At 49.3% G+C, this 21,247-nt stretch overlaps 3 protein-coding genes across 4 annotated transcripts; 2 read left to right on the top strand and 1 right to left on the bottom strand.

Annotated features, from left to right (window-relative positions):
* The first annotated feature begins 349 nt into the window (after positions 1-349).
* slc5a2 (solute carrier family 5 member 2) lies at positions 350-4,843 on the top strand. The gene is made up of 15 exons (XM_062473665.1): positions 350-388; positions 480-551; positions 639-743; positions 855-914; positions 1,139-1,243; positions 1,450-1,555; positions 1,652-1,732; positions 2,067-2,296; positions 2,443-2,578; positions 2,912-3,019; positions 3,315-3,465; positions 3,606-3,774; positions 3,976-4,191; positions 4,328-4,463; positions 4,629-4,843. The coding sequence occupies exons 1-15, from the start codon at positions 365-367 to the stop codon at positions 4,841-4,843; spliced, it is 1,914 nt and encodes a 637-aa protein (XP_062329649.1). The 5' UTR covers positions 350-364.
* A 443-nt stretch (positions 4,844-5,286) lies between these two features.
* On the bottom strand, positions 5,287-12,937 carry fbxo46 (F-box protein 46). Its single transcript, XM_062472695.1, has 2 exons — positions 12,515-12,937; positions 5,287-8,827 (listed from the first exon to the last, which is right to left on the bottom strand). The coding sequence occupies exon 2, from the start codon at positions 8,667-8,669 to the stop codon at positions 6,522-6,524; it is 2,148 nt and encodes a 715-aa protein (XP_062328679.1). The 5' UTR covers positions 8,670-8,827; positions 12,515-12,937; the 3' UTR covers positions 5,287-6,521.
* An 872-nt stretch (positions 12,938-13,809) lies between these two features.
* coq8b (coenzyme Q8B) lies at positions 13,810-20,475 on the top strand. Of its 2 annotated transcripts, none has more exons than XM_062473207.1 (15): positions 13,810-13,930; positions 14,517-14,698; positions 14,934-15,263; positions 15,738-15,804; positions 16,117-16,188; positions 16,382-16,498; positions 16,808-16,893; positions 16,994-17,134; positions 17,263-17,344; positions 17,526-17,619; positions 17,840-17,981; positions 18,137-18,244; positions 18,610-18,675; positions 18,915-19,001; positions 19,143-20,475. In XM_062473207.1, coding segments are annotated over exons 1-15 (1,896 nt in total). In that variant the 5' UTR covers positions 13,810-13,929; the 3' UTR covers positions 19,464-20,475. The 2 variants fall into 2 exon arrangements, with proteins under 2 accessions (XP_062329191.1, XP_062329190.1); XM_062473206.1 differs by having other exon boundaries at positions 14,928-15,263.
* The last annotated feature ends 772 nt before the right edge of the window (positions 20,476-21,247 follow it).

The raw sequence follows: 21,247 nt of genomic DNA, 5'->3' as shown, positions 1-21,247 counted from the left end.
ATTCTCCTGACACAAATGTGAAAATCTCCTAATAGATTATTCATTGGAGTCATTTAGTTACGTCAAGCTCTTCAGAAGCTTCTGTTGGAGAATTCTGAACTGGTTAACTATTACATTCTCTAATAAAACTCTGGTTCAGCATGTTAATGGTCAAAGGTTCGGCTGACCGGCTTGTCTCTCCACAGTCTCACTTTGGGAATTAGGGAGAGGTGGCTCGTCAGGTTTTCCAGGGGAAGTTTCTGTAGCATCATAAATAAGTTCTGCTTTGAACATGGAGAAGCCTTCGCCGTCACCCACGCCTGAATCCACCCAGGTTACCGTTAACAATGTTGCGGACATCACCGTCATCATTGGATACTTTGTGATGGTCATTGGAGTAGGCATCTGGGTGAGAGAATGTCTGTGTTTGTTATACAGTACAACATGTCGAGACGAACGTGAGGTGGAGAAGCTCTCTAACTGATCTGCCTGTTTTCCAGTCAATGTCCCGGACCAATCGAGGTACAGTGGGTGGGTACTTTCTGGCTGGTCGTACCATGACATGGTGGCCGGTGAGTTGCACCTGCATCTCTGTCCTCCATAGATGACTATAGTAAACACCCCTCTAATGACGAGACCCCCCCCCACATCTCTCTCAGGTTGGTGCGTCCCTGTTTGCTAGTAACATTGGAAGTGGTCACTTTGTGGGTCTGGCTGGCACTGGGGCAGCCAGTGGCATTGCTGTGGGCGGGTTCGAGTGGAATGTGAGTACCAAACCTAGGACTGGTTAGTCAGGTTAGCATCATCCTAGGACCTGTTTGACTGGCTTCATCCCCCTCTCCTCTCGTCCTCATCCCCCCTCTCTCCTCCACCAGGCTCTGTTCATCGTGCTGCTCCTGGGCTGGCTGTTTGTCCCCGTCTACCTTACTGCAGGGGTGCGTGACATCACACACAAGTGGATACACTCCTCACCTGTTGTCATAGTTACTTACTTCACTGAACTGTTATTTAACCACAGAACGTTAGGGTGCACATCTCTTTGTTCTTTGCGCAAGGCCAGTATCCTCCTTGACCAGAGGAGCTTGTGTCCTGGTTGCTGTCTCCTGCTGGATGTCTCTCCACATGTCCTGGTCATGGTGTGTGTGTGTGTGTGGCTTAGGTGATCACAATGCCCCAATACCTGAAGAAGAGGTTTGGAGGGACCAGGATCAGCCTTTACCTCTCTATCATCTCTCTGTTCCTCTACATCTTCACCAAGATCTCTGTAAGTCGCCCTGGATGCACCAAGATGAAATCCGTTTTGTCCAGGCTGTGGAGGCTAGAAGGGAGGGGTACTTTATAGTGTGTGGGGGCTTGGTGTATTTCCTAGAGCTTGAGGGGGTCAAGGTTTAGTTCCTGAGAATACCCGTAACTGACTCTTATGTGGCTAGGTGTAGTTCCTGGAAAAGTCCTGAGTGTCTGTGTCACCAGGTGGATATGTTCTCCGGGGCGGTGTTCATCCAGCAGGCTTTGGGATGGAACATCTATGTGGCCGTCATCGCTCTCCTCTCCATCACAGCTCTCTATACTGTCACAGGTACCCTCTCCTCTCCACCTCTCTCCCCTCCACAGTGTGACATTGTTTTAAGCTCCAGTCTAAATGTTGACGAGGCTTGTTGTTGTTGTTCACCAGGAGGCCTGGCTGCTCTGATGTACACAGACACAGTCCAAACCTTTGTCATCATTGCTGGAGCCTTCGTCCTAACTGGCTTTGGTAGGTCCAGAGTCCTCCTCGATTCTCCGTTGTCATGGCAACACTCTTCGTACCTCTGAGCAGCCATTCATGAAACTGCTGTTGAGTCTGCACTTTCTGTTAACACTGCAACAGACCATATAGACTCCTGGACTGTAAGGTACGGTAAGGTAGGGTAGAGAATCAGAGTTGTATGGGTCAGTTAAGAGCAGAGTAGATGCATTTAATTTTTTTAAATTATTTATAGTAGATCTCTCTGATCTCTCCTTCCTCCTCTTGTCCTCTCCTCATCTCTCCTCCTCTCCATATCTCTTCTTCTCCTTTTGTCTCTCCTCTCCTCCTCCCCTCTCCCCAGCCTTCTTTGAGGTGGGGGGCTACAGTGAGCTGGTAGAGAGGTACCACTTGGCCTTCCCCTCTGCCACCCAGTCCCTGGACCCCCAGCGCTACAACATCTCCCCCGAGTGCTACACCCCCCGGACAGACGCATTCAGCCTGCTGAGGGACCCGTTCTCTGGAGACCTGCCCTGGCCTGGGGTGCTGTTCGGCATTGCCATTGTAGGGGGGTGGTACTGGTGCACTGACCAGGTACAGATACTGACCCGTTCTAGAAACGCCAAGGCTACTCTGTTATTTTTCTCTAGATCCAAACAGTTTCAATTCTCCTTGAGTTCTGTTTGCATCTGAGGTGACTGGATAGTAATTTATTGAGTGTGCGTGTGTGTCTAATGCAGGTTATTGTTCAGCGCTGCCTAGCAGCCCGCAGTCTGACCCATGTGAAGGCCGGCTGTATCCTGTGTGGCTACCTCAAACTGCTGCCCATGTTCCTCATGGTGTTCCCTGGCATGATCAGCAGAGTGCTCTACCCAGGTCAGACACACACACACACACACACACATACGACACACACTCTCCATCACACACGCACGCATACATATCCAGGAGTCAGGTGGCTGAGCGGTGAGGGAATCAGGCTAGTAATCCGAAGGTTGCCAGTTCGATTCCCGGTCATGCCAACTGACGTTGTGTCCTTGGGCAAGGCACTTCACCCTACTTGCCTCGGGGGAATGTCCCTGTACTTACTGTAAGTCGCTCTGGATAAGAGCGTCTGCTAAATGATTAAATGTAAATGTAAATACACACAAACACTCTCTTGCCCATGTGTGTGCATATCCGTGTCCAATGTGTACGGTCTGTGTGCAGACGAGGTTGGGTGTGTGGTGCCGGAGGTGTGTAAGCAGGTGTGTGGCACGGAGGTGGGCTGCTCCAACATCGCCTACCCCAAACTGGTGGTCTCTGTCATGCCTGATGGTGAGAAGTCCAACCACAACCATTCATTTATTCATTCATTCTTTAATTCACTAATTTACGAATTCACTTAATTATTCACTTCTCCATTTCACAGTTTAAGTACTGAATGTATGTCTGTGTGTTCCCCAGGTTTGCGGGGTCTGATGTTGGCGGGGATGCTGAATGTGTGTCTGTGTGATCCCCAGGTTTGCGGGGTCTGATGTTGGCGGTGATGCTGATGTGTGTCTGTGTGTTCCCCAGGTTTGCGGTGTCTGATGTTGGCGGTGATGCTGATGTGTGTCTGTGTGTTCCCCAGGTTTGCGAGGTCTGATGTTGGCGGTGATGCTGGCGGCGTTGATGTCATCGCTGGCGTCCATCTTTAACAGCAGCAGCACTCTGTTCACCATGGACATCTGGACACGCATCCGGCCACAGGCGCGCGAGAGCGAGCTCATGGTCATCGGCAGGTCTGGGGTTGTCACATCATTCACACATTAATTCATGTCATCACTTCCTCATCTAACGCCACCCTTACTGTATGTTACCTTACTCCATCCCTTCCTCCTAAATCCCTCCCTCTCCACTTCCCTCCCTCTCTCTCCTGCAGAGTGTGGGTTCTGTGTATCGTCTCCATCAGTATCTGCTGGATCCCAGTGGTACAGGCCGCTCAGAGTGGTCAGCTGTTCGACTACATCCAATCAGTGACCAGCTACCTGGCCCCGCCCATTGCCTCAGTCTTCTTCCTGGCTGTGTTTGTCAAGAGGGTCAACGAGCCTGTGAGTCAGATGTGTGTGTGTGTACATATAGAGAGGGGTCAGAATCAGAAACAGGTTTATTGCCAAGTAGGTTTTCACAGACAAGGAATTTGCTGTGGTCTGATGATGCATAACAATAAATGTATAGTGTGAGTACAAAAGTCCAAAACAAAGTAACAAACGTGCTATTTCATATAGACCATGTCTTCCTCTGTCCTCCAGGGGGCCTTCTGGGGCCTGATTGGGGGCCTGGCCATGGGCCTGGGTCGCATGGTACCAGAGTTCTGGTTTGGAACCGGCAGCTGTCTGTTTCCGTCACACTGCCCCCCGCTGGTGTGTGGGGTGCACTACCTTTACTTCGCCATGCTGCTGTTCCTGTGCACCTCAGCTCTGGTTCTGCTGGTTAGCTATTGCACCACACCCATAGAGGATGTACATGTGAGTACCCACTCACATGTACACATGTACATGTGTGTGTAAAGAGGAGCATGTCTAAAAGAGGAGCGTGGCTCTGAGTGTGTGCTTGCGTGAATAGGGAGGGTCTGATGGAGTTGTTCCTGGTCTCCCCCTGCAGCTACATCGTCTGGTGTTCAGCCTCCGTCACTCCCAGGAGGAGAGAGAGGACCTGGACTGGAAGGAGGAGGAGGCAGGGAGGATAGCACGTCGGCAAGCTGAGGAGAAGAGCAGGAGCAAGGCTGACAACAGCTCAGGTTGTGTTCTGTGGGAGAAATATAGGATTTTCAATCAGTAAAATATTTAACTGCCCCCACACGTCTGAACATGGAGGTTGAGTTAGGGTTAGGGATGGACATCTGGGTCGACTGGTCTGGATCATGACCTCTGATCTCTTCATCTGCATTCTGCCCCCCCATCAGTGAACGAAGAACCCAAGTCGGTTATCTGTCGGCTGGTTGGCTGGTTCTGTGGCGTCAGCGCCAATCAGACCCCAGAGCTTACGGAGCAGGAAGTGACTGAGGCGTCCAAGCAGCTGCCTGACATCAGCGAGGCCCCCGTGTGGAAGTACGTGGTGAATGCCAACGCACTGGTCATGATGGCCGTGGCCGTCTTCCTGTGGGGATTTTACGCCTGAAGCACAGAGGGCTCATCAGAACCGGTTCTCGTCCAGAGACACTGATAAATTAAAATCTGTAATAATCTAGATTAGCCTCTCTGTCTCTGTAGTAACTATAAAAACTTGTTTATGATAGGTTTCTTGCTTTGGGCAGTTTTCCCCTGCCATGTAATCCCCCCATCTGGATACTGGAGGAGTAAATCTACTGCCCTCTAGTGGTAATCATGTGACAGAACACCATAATAAAAGCATTGTTGAAGTCTTGAATCAGCTTCTGTTGAACATGGAGAAACGCTGACAAAGGAAGTATGTACCGGTTACCTCACCCAAATAAATCAATGCGATCAAGACAGTAAACTGTACTTATCGATTCTTCACTCAGATTTGACTAGTTTTATGAGAACAGCAGACCCACTGCCTGCACCACAGCCCTCATTAGTAATCAGACAAGGAGTCTAGAGTCCAGTTTCAATCACATTTTATTTGAGAAGCAGATATTCCTCATTAGCACTGTACAAGCCTGACCCTACCATGGCAACCACAGAGAGACAGACAGGCCAGAAAACGACAGGCAGACTAATAAACGTCTGGGTGGTCTCGCAAGTCCATTACAGTTTAGACCCAGTTCATTTCCCCAGTTCCAGGCACTGTCAGACAGACAGATCTCCCCCTGACCAGATGGACAGAAACATGGCTGACTACGTTTGTTTTTTCAGTCGTTATTTGTGGCTTGTTTTCCCGTCAGTCTGCAGAGGGAGGGAGGGCTGTGAGAAGTGTGTGGGAGGGCCTGTGACCATGGTGGAGGGGACGGGGGCTAGGGGGGTTAAGGCGGGGGGTGGGGTTAAGGCTGGAAGCTGGTGTAACTGAGTTTCTATGGTCCATGGTTCCTTCTCTCACACTTTAGCAAGGAGAGGGGAGGAGAGGTCGGGAGGACATGTTGAGAAAGAGGTGAAGACAGGTCAATAGGAGAGACAGAGGATCGATATAAACATGAATGATCTGGAAGGTTGATAACAGAGAACACAGTCCTCAAAACAACAGCAAACATTCTTTCACACAACAAAAAAACAACCCCACAAAAATAACAAAAATAGATAAACAAGCAAGTCGTTAATCAAGCCACAGTTCATACAAAGTGACATCAGGCCGCCGCAAAGTGACATCAAATAGTTCTTTTTAGTTTTCATTTTTCACAGCTCCTGCCCCCCCGGGCCCAAAGTGTCTCAAGTTCTCATTCATTAAACCAAATTCCCTGTCTCCCTTGACAACAGGGAAGCAGTCCTTGGCGGGGCTGCAGAGTGGTCAGCGAGACTGGGGTCTGCTCCAATCAGATGGCTATGATAGAACTGTCTGTGACCAATAGGCAGAGAGAGAGGTCAGTGAGTCAGCAGCATAGGTCGTCTCCTCCAGCTGTCCCTCCAGAAGTAGACCTGCACAGGTGGGGGGGGGGGGGGGTGTGACACAACGTTGGAGCAACATCGGGGGGTCTGAAGTGTCCTATCAGAACTAGCCAGCAAGCTGGGGAGCAGAGAAAGGGGGAGGGGCAGAAAGAGGACAGGTGAGCAACCTCCCTCCCCCACCACCCCGCCCATGGCTGGTAACTGCCCCCAGGATAGAGTAGGAGGTGCAAGAAGGAAAGAGAGAGAGAGGGGGGGGGTAACAGAGGGGTGAGTGCATCCTCCCCTCTCTCAACCCCCTACCTTCCATCCTCCCTCTTGGCCCTGGTCTGCACCAACTCGCATGGCTGCACCCAGTTGTTGTCGTGGAGACCCACCCGGCAACCGGGCGTGTCCTTGTCGGTGCGCCGGCAGCACATCCAATAGGATCGTCCGTAAGGCAGGTCGTGGTGGTAAGGTTTGGGGTGCCAGCGACACAGGGACACGTCGCCCCTCTGGAACTGCCGCTTGCACTGCTTGCAGGGGTCGTCCCGGTACAGCGGGTCCTGGTTCCAGCGCGAGTCGGTGGCTCGCACGCCGTACATTTCGATGAGGGCCTTGAAGTCATGGCAGGTGCACTTGAGGGCGGCGAGGGCGCGGGTGGGCAGGTAGGAGAAGATGTTGACCAGGATGTGGTCGGGCAGTAGCAGCATGTACTGGCGGGGCTCCAGCAAACGCTGGATCTGGAAACGGATCTCCAGGAAGTCATGCGACACGTGACGGTAGAGCCGGCAGAGGGAGGGGTCTGAGCAGTCGTCTCCCGCCCCCATCCCTCCTCCCCTGCCCAGGGGGGAGTCTGGACGCTCCATAGCCCCCCCTGCTGGCCCATTGTTATTGGCACAGTCCAAAGAGCACATTCCACTGGTGCTGCTGATTCCATGCCCCCCATCCTCCTCGCCACCCTGGGGGGCCCCCCGGGGGGGCTGCAGGAAAAACAACTGTCCTGGGGGGGGGTCCTCGGAGGAGTCGCCAGGGCTGGCTCCGGGGGGCATGGTGAAACACACCGTCTCCTCCTGAACATTCTCTGTACTGTCCTTCCCGTAGAACACACACTGGTCCACGGCGCCCGTCACCACCACCTCCACATGGAAGCCCGTCACCCTCTCCTGCCCCACGGAGCTCTTCTTCTCCCCAGGGCAGAGCTCCTGGCCGGGGTCAGGGCTGCTGGAGGCTGGCCTGTCTGGCTCCCCGTGGTCTGTCTTGGGGGGTCCCAGGAGTAGGCTGGGGTCCCTGGAGGGGCTCACCAGCTGGTAGAGGTCGCAGGTGATCTTCTCTTTGCCCCGGGCCCCCCCCTGTCCCCCCCCGCCACCACAGCTCATGAACATACAGCGAGGCCGTCCGGCGGGTTCAGACTGGGAGCGGGGATCCAGGCTGGACACTCGGAAGGCTATCCTCACCTCTCCTCTCCCGTGGGTGGGGGGGGCTGCAGTCTCCCTCTCTTTCTCCCGGAAAGAAGAGTCCATCCCCAGGTCCGACCCAGACCCACACCCAGGACCCAGGGTGCTCTCCATGTTCTGGGACTCAAAGTGGGCCACGGCCTGGGCCACGCGGCGGGACTCCTGCTGCTCCTGCAGGGAGGTGGGGGAGGAGCTGAGGGGCGAGTGGCGCTGGGGAGAGGGTGTGGGGTGGCACTCAGAGAGGAAGACCATGGGGCTGGGGTCAGAGACGGAGCCCCTGAGGACAGTGTGTCCCTGGGGGGTCCCTGGGCGGGGGCTGGGACAGGTCTGCCCCCCCTGGCTCACCATGCTCTGTAGGGCCATGGCTGTCCTCTGCTCCACGAGTGCCACCATCTCTGCCACTGACAGCAAGTCCGTCTCACTCACCCCCCCAGCGGGCACCTCGTCTGGGCTGGAGGGGGCTGAGTCATCGGGGGGGTTCTGGGCTCGGGTGGGGGGGTCGTAGGAGGAGCAGCGCCGGCGACGCTTGGCCTTAGTGCAGTCGGTGGCCCAGTTACCTTTGACCTTCATGGCGCTTGGTCTGGGAAGGCCCGTCCCACTGAACTGGTGCGCCACGAAGAAGGCGATCTTCTCCTTGGTATTGCCAGGCTTGATGACGTACCAGGTGTCCAGGAGCACGCGGCCGTCCTCCATCACGGCGGCCGAGGCAGTGGGAGACTGGGGCGTGGCCGAGGCAGTGGGAGACTGGGGCGTGGCCGAGGCAGGGTCAGCGACCGGGGGCGTGTTCTCAGAACCGGCATCCTCCTCCTCGTCCTCACCCTGCCCCTCCAGGCCGACCCCCCCACCATCCAACGCCCCCTTCCCCCCAGAGGAGTTGGTCTTACATAAGGATGATGCCCCAGCCCCGCCCCCGCCGCCCCCCGTGCCCGCGGTGCGAGGCTTGTTCTGGGAGTAGGTGCTGAAGGGACGGGGGCACCAGAGGCGGATGTGGGAGAAGGTGTCTCTGTCCATCAGGGCTCAGAGGAGGGGCGGGTGCATGCCCACACCTAGGCTGGCCTGCGGCCCTGCTCCTGGTCCCTCATTCTCTCTCTGTCTGGCTGTCTGCACGGGCACCTGGCACCTTGGCACTCCAGACCAGCGGGCACCGCCACAGGGGACGGGCATACAATCTGGAGAGAGAAAGAGAGAGGAAAGGGGGGTGGTGAGAAGGGGAGGGAAAGGGAGACGGGGAAAGGGGAATAGATGGAGAAAGAGAGAAGGAGATGGCGATAGAGTTAGATTAGACTCAATCTCTTGAGCTGTATCCATTCTGGATGGACTGCAGTGTGACTGGGCATGCTCCTGCTCACCACAACAACCACTATGGACTAATTACATATGCAACTGGATCCAAGCACTTCCCCCCTCTCTCCTAATGGAAGACAGTATTAACAATACTAGAGTACAACTATGCTAATGTACTACCACCTCTTCAACAACAGATTTCGGCTCTAAGACAAGGTCTGAGGAAGACAGACAGGCCGGTGGACAGACAGAGGACTCAACTCAATTAGACCATACGTGAGCTTTACTGTAAAATCAATTCTCTCGCCTTGAAGCCCTCCAATCAAATTAGCCTGAGATCTCTCATTTCAAGCCCCGGGTCTGAGTGTCAGCTGAAGAAAGGGATGGGGGAGGGATGGAGTAAGGGAGGGATGAAGGGAAGGATGGAGGAGTGAGGGATGAAGGAAAGGATGGGGAGAGATGGATGAAGGGAGTAAAAGGACTAACGCACCAAATGGATTCTCCCTCGCTGCTCTTCAAAGGGAACCTGCCTAAGAGGAGATTACACAGACCAGAGCCAAACAGAACAGAGAAAGAGTGATGGCAGACAAGCAGGCAGACTGACAGACAGACAGACAGGCAAGCAGGTAGACAGGCTGCCTATAGATAGCTGTACTGCTCTTTCACAGTGTCGTTTTCATTTGTAGTAGTTTGGATGACAGTGTCAGGACAACCAAGAGGGATCATCAGTATTTATTCACACAAGCCCAGGCCTGTGATGTATTGTAAAAGCTGCCTTGTTAAATGTTTCTACCTAGCAACAGACAGTAACAGTAGTTCGGGCCTGTAGCTAGCTAGCTGGCCCAATGTCAGTTTTACACTGCTGTCGCTCTCTGGCCTTGGGGTGCACTTTATCTTACTGGCCAGGTGCACCAGGTGGGTGGAGTTAGTGCTTCAGGACCAAAGGAATGGTGAAGGGATGCAAACTGTGCCATCATGGTGTGCCAGGCCAGCTATATCAAATGCCTTCTGTCACCACAAAGCAGCCACAGCTCAGGCAGATTACTCTGTTATACGACACTCATAGCTACATCTCTCAGTGCACGGCATTCGGTCTCTTCCTCTCCCTTCCCTCTCTTCATTTTACTGCCTCCCCCCCTTCCTTTCTCTCTGCCTCTCCCTCATAAAAAAAAGATTGGATGGCGTCAGAGGACAGTCTGTCAGTCAGTCTGTCCATCCTGGTGACAAACACACACAGCGCTTCCTGGGGCAGTGTGGACCCGAGTGTGATTGGATGGTTACAGACAGATTCCTATCACAGCATAGCCCTGCCCTGCGCTAGAAAGGCTGCAGAGTCATGTCAATAAAACATAGGCGAGGTCTTACTAAACTTTGTTGTGAGAAGAAAAAAAAAAAATAGAATGGAATCTAGTGTGGCAACAACTGAGGCTGGAGGCTTGTTGGTAATTCAAAATGTAACATTAAGTTCAAGATTAAAACCTTAGCAGCCGGAAAATAAGATCTTCACACAATATGTTTTAATTTCATATAAGGAATCTTATCCATCAACCAGGAAGACCAAACGAGAGGAAGTATCATTGAGATGTCGTGTCTTCCTCCAATGTGCACTGTTGCTATACCAGAGTAGTCTACTGGTCTTAAAATAGAAAGAAAGGATGCACAGATAAACCCACACATTTCTGGACAACTAGAGACAAAAAGATATGCTCCTGTCCATTGTAGATAAACCACACTACTGGGACCAGGAATAGCAATCTGCCTTCATAAAACCTGACATGACCTAAGCAATGATCATGCAGTTCTTTCCCCCCCTTTATCATTATAAACAATTTCTACAAAAGAAGGCTTGGGTTGGGTTTTAAGCTTTTTGCGTAATCCTCCAAATCCTGTCCGGAGCTCAGCACCACAGAAATCCCAGAATGTTGTATGCCAGATTGAACAGCTTCGTCCTATTGGCTTCCCATGATGTCCTTCAGCTGAACTGCACCAATCCTGGAGGTGGAGCTTCCTCTCCATCAGTGGGACCTGGCTGGCTAACATCATGCTGATACAGGCTACAAGCTGCCTCCTTCCTACCCTGGCCTCCTCCCACCTGGATATGAGATGGTCTTGTCAATGGGACCTTCTTGGTCAAACAAAGGTTTCATACAGAAATAACAGAAAAAACAATCAACAACAACAATCTAAAAAGACAGGAGAGGCCACCAGCAGAACAGATTGCTGGCGGAAAGAAAATGTAGCCCAGTGGACCCTATATGATATTTTGACAATTTAACCAATGAAAAAACCATTAGATAGCAGCCAGACTGTTCGGAGGGGGTGGGGGTGGCTGGGTGCATTCAGAGGGATATGTCCTCTTCTCCTCCACCTCCATCGCTCTCCCTTTCAGATACGTTGGAGGGAGGCAGATAAATAAAGGCGTCCGCTGGCCCTCTTTCTGGTGGACCCCAAGAGACAATACAGCAGGAGCAGCAGGGCAGGCAGGAAAGCCCCCCTCTGCCCAGTCTGGCAGAACAATAGACTGACAGCATCATTCTTCCCTCCCAGCCCAGAGAACACACACACACCATCGGAGTGCCTTCTGTCATCACAGACAGACAAGGGGGCTAAGTGTTGTTAGGAAGGTCATCTGCAGTCACCTGTTCCTGGGCACTATTTTAAGGCCACTCAGAGCTCAGTGCTAAAATGCAGTGTGTAGCTGAACGCCTACTGTTATGCTCACTGACTGGGAAAAAAAAACATTTCTGACATCACCTTTTCATACCCTGAACTTGGCAACAGTGAAGACACCGAACCCTATTACTGTTTGAAACTCTACAAGGGGGTGTCCCGTTGCTACCACTGAAGTCTAGCCTAGCCCAAGTGAACTTTGTTCCAAATTATAAAAACATTTGGTTACGTTTATGAGGTTATCTCTCTCTCTCACGGTTATTGTACAATAGCTAATGGTTCAAATAGGCTCTGCGCCTCATTTGGTTTGAAGTTAGCAAGAAGTCAGACTTTGGAAATCACCTGACACCCCAACTACAGTACAGTACCTGGAACATAATCAAAAGATAATCGTCCAGTTTAACATAACTACTCAAATTTACTGTAAAAATAAAAATATTAAGATAGTATAATTTGGCTACTTCGACAAGTGTTAACACTATCTTATAACACCACAGCCAGCAAGATAGTTTGCCGAGTTAACAATATTAGCATGTCGACTATCGCAGACTGTACAGAAACGGCAGGAAGTAAAAAAAAAACTATTTTGACAGCTACCGTGGGCTCTTGAACTGAGACAAATGTTGTTAGCTAAGTGTATGCCAGACAGTTAGCTCACTAGTCGGACATGTAATATTAGGTTTTGGCAGTATGTTTAGGAGTTCCTTTCAAGCACGTTTGCTCAGCACAGTTGGCCTGTTAGAAAACCAGCAACGGCGTCCATATTTTGCATGGCTAGCCAACCAGCTAGCTAGACTAGCTGCTAAGCTAACAACAACGGCTAAGGTCGGTATTGCTAATACTATTAGCACTACTAGTAACTGCGCTAGCTAGCTAATATGTCCGTTCAGGTTTTGACTTACCTTTAGTTGTGGGCCAACCCCGCAAGCGGAAACTTGCAGATGTTGCTGATGTCGAGTAATATAATGTCTTCCCGAGTTGCAGGCCTGTTTGCCTCAAAATGAACAATGATTTAAAGAGAGGATGGGTGCAGGTGACTCCGGTTATCTTTACGTGTCCACGTAGCTAGCTTGCTAGTAGTAGTACTTTCTGTAGCTAATCAACTAAGTGTTGGTTGATGTCGCGACTTGCTAACAGTGTTTATATCACACATAATATATTTGTAAAAACCCGACACTTGTTTCACAATTCTCCTCTTCTCTCTTGCTGTCTATTTAAAAATGACACAACCCTTTACGGTATGTTCTCTAATGAAGAACCGAAATAATCAGTCAGAAAAGCAGCAGGGAGGAAGGCCATCTTGTTGACAGGCAGCTGCACAAGGCCCACAGCCAATAGCGATGCAGAGTCAGTGGTGTGCCCATATATGGCTGCCCATGACTCCCCCCCTCCTCCTTTTTAGTCCCCTCCTCATCCCCCTTTCTCTCGCCCTCACTCTTTCTTTCTTTTGTACACGCACACATCGTAGAGTCAGTGATCATATTGCACCTTGCACAATCAAACAGTGTTGAGATAATCATGCCATCTTTAAAAATGTATGTCTTGATTCCTGACACAAGGCTATAAATAAATAAATAAACAAACAAACAACTGTAGCTCCATCCCCCAGCCTTACATGATAATAACTGTACAAATCATGGGGTTGAAAGAGTGAATGTAAAGGATTGCAGCGCAGGGTGATGACCTATCTTGATATCTCTCCTTGTTTATCATGGAAATATTATAGCATTATTTCCTAAGAGATAACTGTCTAAGAGATAGACAGTTTCAATGGTTCAAATGTCACAGCGATTACTAACTGGTTGAACCGTATACATGTCTATTGGTGTCATTGATTGCACTTTAATTTCTTTATTTTAGTTTGAAAATAACATGAAAAAGATGTGATGGGATTCAGTGCTTTACAGATGAGAGTACCTTGTACCACCTGCTTCCACACTTACCCACACTCAGCACGTGTAGTTGGTGATACTCCAACTGGGGACGCCCTTACAGAAAGAATCTTGCCCAGAATACTGCGATAAGACCGCCCTTCTTTAGCTTTTCACTTCGATGATAGGCCTAGTAAGTACATTGCAGACGTCCGTCAAGTTGTAAGTCTATCGCGACGTGTTTTTTAGTCACTCATCATTGGTCTACAATAATGCCAATCACATCTTTGTATATTAAGCCTCCACTGCATAGCCTGATTGGTCAACTTCGTCCACGGTCAAAACTAAGCTTCCGGTGTCTTTCGTTGTTGCAAAACAGCGTTCATTCGCATGGGTTTTGCGAGGGGACACGAACATTAGTGGCTTCTAACCACAAATTCTTCAAAAGTGAGTTGCAAAAACATCGATTTACTGTAGAGTGATGCACCTGTTCTTGTGGTAACATTACTTGACTCTCATTGAAATGTACGAGCTAACTGGGTAGCTACGTAAGGTTAGGATCATTACATCACAGACTCAGTTTTGACTTGAAATTAAACTGTATCGTTACATTTTATCTGATTAGTTTCTATACTACGATACGTGTTCTTGTGAACTGTGTTGTTAAAATAAAATCTTTGAGGAACAAGGACTCAACATTGTCTTAAGATTACATGTGTGTTTAACATGTACACCATGCTGTGACACCCAAGGTTAAATAACGGTACAGCAATGTTATGCAGCAACACTGTTTCAGAATACCAAATTTAGAAACTCTGTAATGCGTAAAAATGTTTCCCTTCTACTTACATTTGTGTTGTGTCGTACGTATTAGGAGTAAGCTAGTTGTAGTTGGCTGTATGTGTCAATTGCAGTGGGCGTGTCATATTTGTGTGAGACTTTTTCCTGAGTAATGTCTGTCCGTGTCAGTCTGCCAATGCCCGTCTAGCTAGCTGTCTATTCCATTACATTTCTGCCCTCCCTCACGCTGTAGTGATGATGGCGGAAGTGCTGCAGGTTCTTCGTGGAGCAGGCAAGGTGGGCTCGGAACTGGTCACCATCCAGGGGGATCAGTTGAGGCTGATGGTGTGTAACTCCACCATGGGCGCTGGGTTCAAGGTTGCCCAGGATGTAGTGGAGGGACTTGTGGGTACTGTCATGGGGGGCACTGCTACGGTGAGACACACACATATAAATATACACATTAGTTACACTCATAGAACACACAAAGTACTATGGTGCATGCTGTAGTATTGTTTGTATCCTTGACTACCAAATCTATACACAACAGTAGTACTCTACTCTTAAGTGGTATGACAGTGGTATAACAGTAATTGAAAAGTGTTATAACAGAGATAGAATAGTGATATAATAATGGTTGCCATCCCTGGTCCTCCCTTCACAGCAACAGTCTATTAAGGAGGATGTGTTCCCTGACGCAGAGGGCTGGGATGAGATTGATCCAGACGAGTCAGCCAAGTGGGCTGTCGGCTCTGAGTTTCCCTCCAGCCAGGGGGCCGGGGCAGCAGGCATGCCCAGTGGCGTGCCTCCTACCCAGGGTCCGGGTCCAGGAGCAGCGGGCTGGCCCAGCCAGAGTACCAGATCCCTCCACACGTCCTCTGTTCTCCGGTACACGCAGGCCCGCTTTCTACATGACTCGGTGGTGGTTCGGCTCACTCCAGAGGACATCAAGAAGGCCCGCGAGGCCAAGCAGGCCCTGGCCAGACCAGCCAAACAGAAGGTGATTTACCCTGGGTTACAGGTGTCTATAGTGTAACCTGTAGCTGTCTGCTGCTGGGATATTAGTTCAGTAAATTGCAACCGGATGCAGACTTTCTTTTTAAGTAAAGGGAAGCAGCTGATGGCACACCAGTTTCTTTCCAGTGTGTTCACTGGTAGATACCACTCACTATATTGTTGTACCCTGTATTGTACAAAGACGGTGCCACTAGACACGAGATATAAATATCCCAATGACAAGTGGCCATGTGGTCTGTCAAACACTTGTTATGGGTAAACCAGTGTTACATAACATGAAGGAATTGCTTGTGCAGGTTCACTGTATGATACAAGTCAAGGTTACTGGTCAGTTTGTCCTTCATGCGTGGCACATGACTTTAGTCATGCAGAGTCTTTTTTTGTAGCCCGCCATCTAGAGTTTTGTGTAGCAGTGAGGTTTAGGGTGTGGCCTGCTCTAACTGTGGTGTCCTCCCAGCTCAGTGATCGTGCCAGAGAGAGGAAGGTTCCTGCCACCAGGATCAGTAGGCTCGTCAACTTTGGGGGTACGTTTCTCACAAGCAATTATTTCTATGTGTGTGTATGACACATGTTAGAGGATGTACTCTATGGCAACAGCATCTAGGCCCACACCCAAATGAGAGACATGATGTATGGATTTATATCGCTCAAAGTGTAGACTCTTAAGTGTCCATCAATGTCCGGCTGCAGATGATGTAGTATATGACGTAGTGACACCAGACCGGAGCCCTTGTTCAGAGTAGCACCCCCATTCTCAATGTGTAACTCTCTCTCAGGCTGGGTGTTGGTCTGAGACAGGATTATTGAAACTAGGAACTCTCTCCTGCTTCCTGTAGGGCTGGCCGTGGGTCTGGGGTTTGGTGCCATTGCAGAGGTCGCCAAGCAGTCGATGGGAGGCAAGCGCTCTGGTGAGCTACTCCGTTTCTAAACTGACAGTAGAGCTGCGTAAGACGTCATGTCTACTCTTACATCTGCTGTCATTATGAACTCAATCACACATTACGCTTATGCATTTAGCAGACACTTTTATCCAAAGCGACTTCCAAGAGAGAGTACGAGTAACATATGTTACTCTAACCCTAAATGTGCTTCCCCACCCAGAGGGGGCCCTGCTGGACTCCCCCCTCCTGTCGGACGCCAACGCTGAGCGGATCGTAGACACCCTCTGCAAGGTCCGGGGGGCGGCACTCAAACTTGGGCAGATGCTCAGTATCCAAGGTACTGGGACAACACGCACTATGTCAACCCTAAGTAGTACTGATGTGCTACTGAAACAGCCCCACTGCAACCCTATTAATGTGGGACACACCACCACTAGTCTACTAGATGGTACAATTGTAATACAGTATGTACTACTACCAAGAAGACATGCACCATTTCAACTTCCATCTTCATGAGATTCCCTTTCTTCTGTCTGTTTCTGTCCCTCTTTTCTCTGCCTTCACTTTGGATTTCTTCATCTTCAGGAAAGGGTCGTTACTAGAGTATAAAAACCAAGGTGTTCTGGTTTTTGTGTTCTCTCTCCAGATAACACCTTTATCAACCCTCAGCTGCAGAAGATCTTTGAGAGGGTCAGACAGAGTGCTGACTTCATGCCTTCGTGGCAGATGAATGTGAGTTAACGGCTGGAATCTAGAGGCCAATATGTGAACAATAACATGGTGAATTTCTTTAGTTGGAAATTAACCTGTGTGTGTGTGTGTGTGTGTGTAGAAAGTGCTTCAGGAGGAGTTGGGGACTGATTGGAGGGAGAAGCTGCAGTCGTTTGAGGACAAACCCTTCGCTGCGGCCTCCATAGGCCAGGTGCATCATGGGATTCTGAAGGACGGCAGAGAGATCGCCGTGAAGATACAGGTGAGTTATCCGCTCTCGCTCTCTCTCTCTGGCTGTCTTTCTGTCACTGTCTCATCCTCTTCCCTCTCCTTGTATTGGATCATCCCTCCTTTTATCTCAGCTGTCTGTTTTGTATCTCTCCTCCACAGTACCCAGGAGTAGCAGAGAGCATCCACAGCGACATCAACAACCTCATGTCTGTCCTCAAGATGAGCGTGGTCCTGCCTGATGGTACCCTCCAATTTATTACACATTTGTAATCATTTAGTTACATCTTTATGGTATATCATGCTGCAATCCGTAGGCATTTTTGTGAATTAGGTAACTATGGGTTAATGAAGTAACAGAAGCATCTTTGTAATTGTAGAAAGACTAATTATGCTGCTTATGTATTCTGTGTGTTTTTGTTCAGGCTTGTTTGCCGACAGCAGTCTAGAGGTCCTTCAGAAGGAGCTGGCATGGGAGTGTGACTATAAAAGGGAGGCTCACAGTGCCAAACATTTCAGGTATGCTCGCAGTTCAGCTGGACGAGGTTCTGAGGTGACAGTGTGTAATACTTGGTCGGTTTTTCCCAATCTGTGTTCATACTTGGGGTTGTCTGCAGGCCTGTACCCAGACCACAGGACTGGCTGCTTGTGTGGTTGTGTTTTCAGCTGTTAGTGGTACTTTGAGCTGGGGCTAGGAGGCTAGTTCTGAGAACTATATTCTATGTTGTTCTGCCTGCAGGTCTTTGCTGGAAGGCGACCCGTTCTTCCGCGTCCCGGAGGTGGTGGACGAGCTGTGTGGGAGGAGGGTTCTGGCCATGGACATGGTGTCTGGGGTTCCCCTGGACAGTTGTGTGGACCTGGACCAGGATACACGCAACCAGGTAGGACTGTATCCAACTGTAGATACACTCTCATAACCTGACTGAAACAGGGAGGAGCTAAGCAGAAGCAGTCTTTCATTTACATTATGAATGAAGTATTTCAGTATTCTTATGATGGTGCTACTTTAGGACTGACCCCTGGCCTCTCCCTACAGATCTGCTTCAAAATCCTGCAGCTGTGTCTGAGGGAGCTGTTTGAGTTCAGGTTCATGCAGACAGACCCCAACTGGGCGAACTTCTTCTACAATGCTGAGGATAACCAGGTGTGAGCACGTTTTCATGCAGTACAGTTGAGCATTCTGAATTAGCAGGCTGTTGGGAACTATCACGTGTCAGCTCAACTTACACATGACTTTTTGGTCAAGTACCAAGTTGTTTGCAAAGAAAAGCCCTGAATAATTTTCATCTGATACCTTGTTGGCCAGAACTTTGCTGAGTGAAGATTGAGTTTCAGTTGGACAAAGCCAAAGATCGAACTCGGTGTAATTCTATACTGCCGCAGTAGCAGTTTATGGTTGGGTTAGAAGCAAACTGACTTATGACTCATGATGTTATGAAGAGGTTTCCAGCAATGCAGAGAAATGTCCTGTAACCTCTTGACACACTTGAAACACTATTACATTTCCAGATAATTCTGTTGGACTTTGGTGCCTGCAGGGATTACCCAGAATCCTTCACAGACGACTACATCCAGGTATGAAAAAATCCCCACGTCTCACCTGACACCCTTCCACAAATGCTCTCTTATGCTAGCTGCTATCGCATCCTACCACAGCAACTTCCATGGAACTCTTGAACTCTAGGTTGCATAAAGCCAACACATTGTAAACCTTTCATCTGAAACCTTCATTACTGCTGCTGCATGCAAGCCATGGACGGAATTGGGCGGCTCTTGTCAGGATGTGATGTTGACCACTTCCTTCTCATGACCAGGTGGTCCATGCCGCCTCCATCGGCGACAGGAAAACAGTTCTAGATAAGTCCAAGGACCTGAAGTTCCTCACAGGGTTTGAGGCAAAGGTAGGAGCTGATTTATTTCTGGTTTTCACTTTTGTCATGGTGGACATCTTTTTTTTAATTGAAAAATGCAAAATAACTTTCTCTCCAACTACACCCAACCTCTCCCTGTATCTTCCTTCCCTTCCTGTCCTCCGTCTCCAGGCCTTCCAGGAAGCCCACGTGGAGGCGGTGATGATCCTGGGCGAGGCTTTCGCCTCCTCTGAGCCGTTTGACTTTAGCATCCAGAGCACGACTCAGCGCATCCAGAGCCTCATCCCCGTGATGCTGCGCCACCGTCTGACCCCGCCCCCGGAGGAGACCTACTCCCTCCACCGCAAGATGGCAGGCTCCTTCCTCATCTGCTCCAAGCTGGGTGCCCGCATCGCTTGCAGGGACATGTTCCTGGACATCTATAACGCCTACAGCCAGAGACGCCAGGAAAGGGACCAACGTCTTGTCCTAGAGGAATCAGTACAGGCCTAGAGCTGGCTCAGTTAGTGGCCCAATCCCACAGGGACCAGTTCCCTAGCTCCAGGACCAAGCCAAGTTTACCTGGACCAGACTTTGAGGCTGTAACCCAGGTGAGATTAGGTTTTCAGCCCAGGTCCAGCAGGCCTAAATCCAGACTAACTCCCCCCCATCTCATGCTAAGTGCCTCAAGCACAGGTCCTTACCACCATAGTCTTAGGCTTAGATGCCTATGTCAAGAATGCCCAGCCCAAGTCCCAATGCCAGCATCAGTCACAGCCCTAGCCAGACGCATTGGCTTGAACTGTATAAAACGATATAAAAACGGTATAATAATGTTGTGTGATTGGATTGTTGCCCATTGTATCATTTACAATGAAGTCAACATGCATTTGTTTTTATTACTATATAAATTTGGGGTGTTTTTGATTATTGTCCAGGCTTACAAATGTTCTCGAGTGGCACTTGTACTTGTTTGTTGCACGAGTGGCAAACGCTTGTTGACATTAAAGCAAAATAAGGTGACGTTTTAGTCCTTCTAAACATGGCAACATGTACATAATTTGGCCTCTCCAAGCGTACTGTTGAGTTTTGAAGAATGAAAAGAACATGATTTAGTATGATCACATGTTGTACAGCAATTGGGGGGGTTTATTTTGCAGTGCAACAATGTATTTGTGGAAGTGCTTCCACAAAGGCCCTTGTAAATGTACAGGACTCATTTCCTTTCTTGCAGCCTTTTAGCCCTGGCCTCCAGCTGTCTTGTTTTGAATATGTTGGAAAAGCAGAATAGGAAATGAACCAGAGTGGTTTGGAGACATGGCTTGCAGACCCTATGATAGAGCTTTGTAAATTGCCTTCATTATTAAGAGGACTGTTGATGTTATAAAGTTACCAAAATGTTAAACAGCTTTAACTCTTGTTTCACTGTGTTGTTTCACTGTGTTATTCAATTGTTGTAAAGTACGATGTATATGTTCATAACCGGGGTTTCTATCCACCCTATAAAGCGGTTACAAACATGAGACCTGCTGGTTAACTCTAGTTTGTAAAACCATGAGACCACCGGAAGATGGCGTTGTAGAGTCAAAGAAAATTAGTCTCTTTGCCTGTTTTTGTAAAACATCAATGGAAAGAGGAAATTTGCATCTCCGGGCGTCTGTGCCAATCGGCTTGCTCAGAAGGCCGGCCCAGCGGGTGGAGCCGGAGGAACAGCCCAATCTGTGCGTCAGTAACTGCACAGTCAACATCCAAAGCATCCAAGATTACTACAAATTGATCGAAATCCTTATTTTGTCTTATTGCCTTTTTATTGTATATAATTTAATATTTGGGCTGTGAACTGACTAGTCAGTGTTTATTTTTTATCAACACGCCAAGATCACTTGCGTGGACCGCTTCATCGCTTTATAGATTGGATGAAGAAATTCTGAAATCATAGATATTTCATAAACGGATTGGATTACACAAAAGGCGGCACGGACTGAGCAATCCGCCGTTCTAGTCGGTGAGTTCACTTAATAATGTAAAACATTGTTTTTTATCGTTTTGTTAAGACTTAAATATTTAGAGATTATTTAATGGTTAATAATGAATGAATCACAGCGAGGTAGTATGGCAGTGGCAGTATGCAAGGGACCACGATTCTTGCGTTTTTGTGTTCTAAAACAAGAGCCGGGAACTTGGTGGGCCCAATTCTGTTGAACAACATTATTGCATTTGGTGTAGGCTATACACGTTGAGATCATTCTACGGCCAGACTGCTGCTGCATGCTCCGAGAGTGACCACCCTCGTAGCC

Source organism: Osmerus eperlanus, chromosome 11 (genome assembly GCF_963692335.1).
Source record: "Osmerus eperlanus chromosome 11, fOsmEpe2.1, whole genome shotgun sequence".
Taxonomy (NCBI): Eukaryota; Metazoa; Chordata; class Actinopteri; order Osmeriformes; family Osmeridae; genus Osmerus; species Osmerus eperlanus.
Note: the sequence above shows the minus strand (reverse complement) of the source record. Positions and strands in the feature narration are given on the sequence as shown.

What these genes read in the sequence shown, in the direction of transcription:
- coq8b (XM_062473206.1), top strand. An exon ending in TCATGGGGGGCACTGCTACG is followed by an intron (nt 14,699 to 14,927) that starts GTGAGACACACA and finishes CTCCCTTCACAG; the next exon opens with CAACAGTCTATTAAGGAGGA. An exon ending in TCACAGGGTTTGAGGCAAAG is followed by an intron (nt 19,002 to 19,142) that starts GTAGGAGCTGAT and finishes CTCCGTCTCCAG; the next exon opens with GCCTTCCAGGAAGCCCACGT.
- fbxo46 (XM_062472695.1), bottom strand. Translation starts at nt 8,669, where the DNA reads ATGGACAGAGACACCTTCTCCCACATCCGCCTCTGGTGCCCCCGTCCC.
- slc5a2 (XM_062473665.1), top strand. Translation starts at nt 365, where the DNA reads ATGGTCATTGGAGTAGGCATCTGG. An exon ending in CTTCGTCCTAACTGGCTTTG is followed by an intron (nt 1,733 to 2,066) that starts GTAGGTCCAGAG and finishes CCCTCTCCCCAG; the next exon opens with CCTTCTTTGAGGTGGGGGGC. An exon ending in GGTCTCTGTCATGCCTGATG is followed by an intron (nt 3,020 to 3,314) that starts GTGAGAAGTCCA and finishes TGTGTTCCCCAG; the next exon opens with GTTTGCGAGGTCTGATGTTG.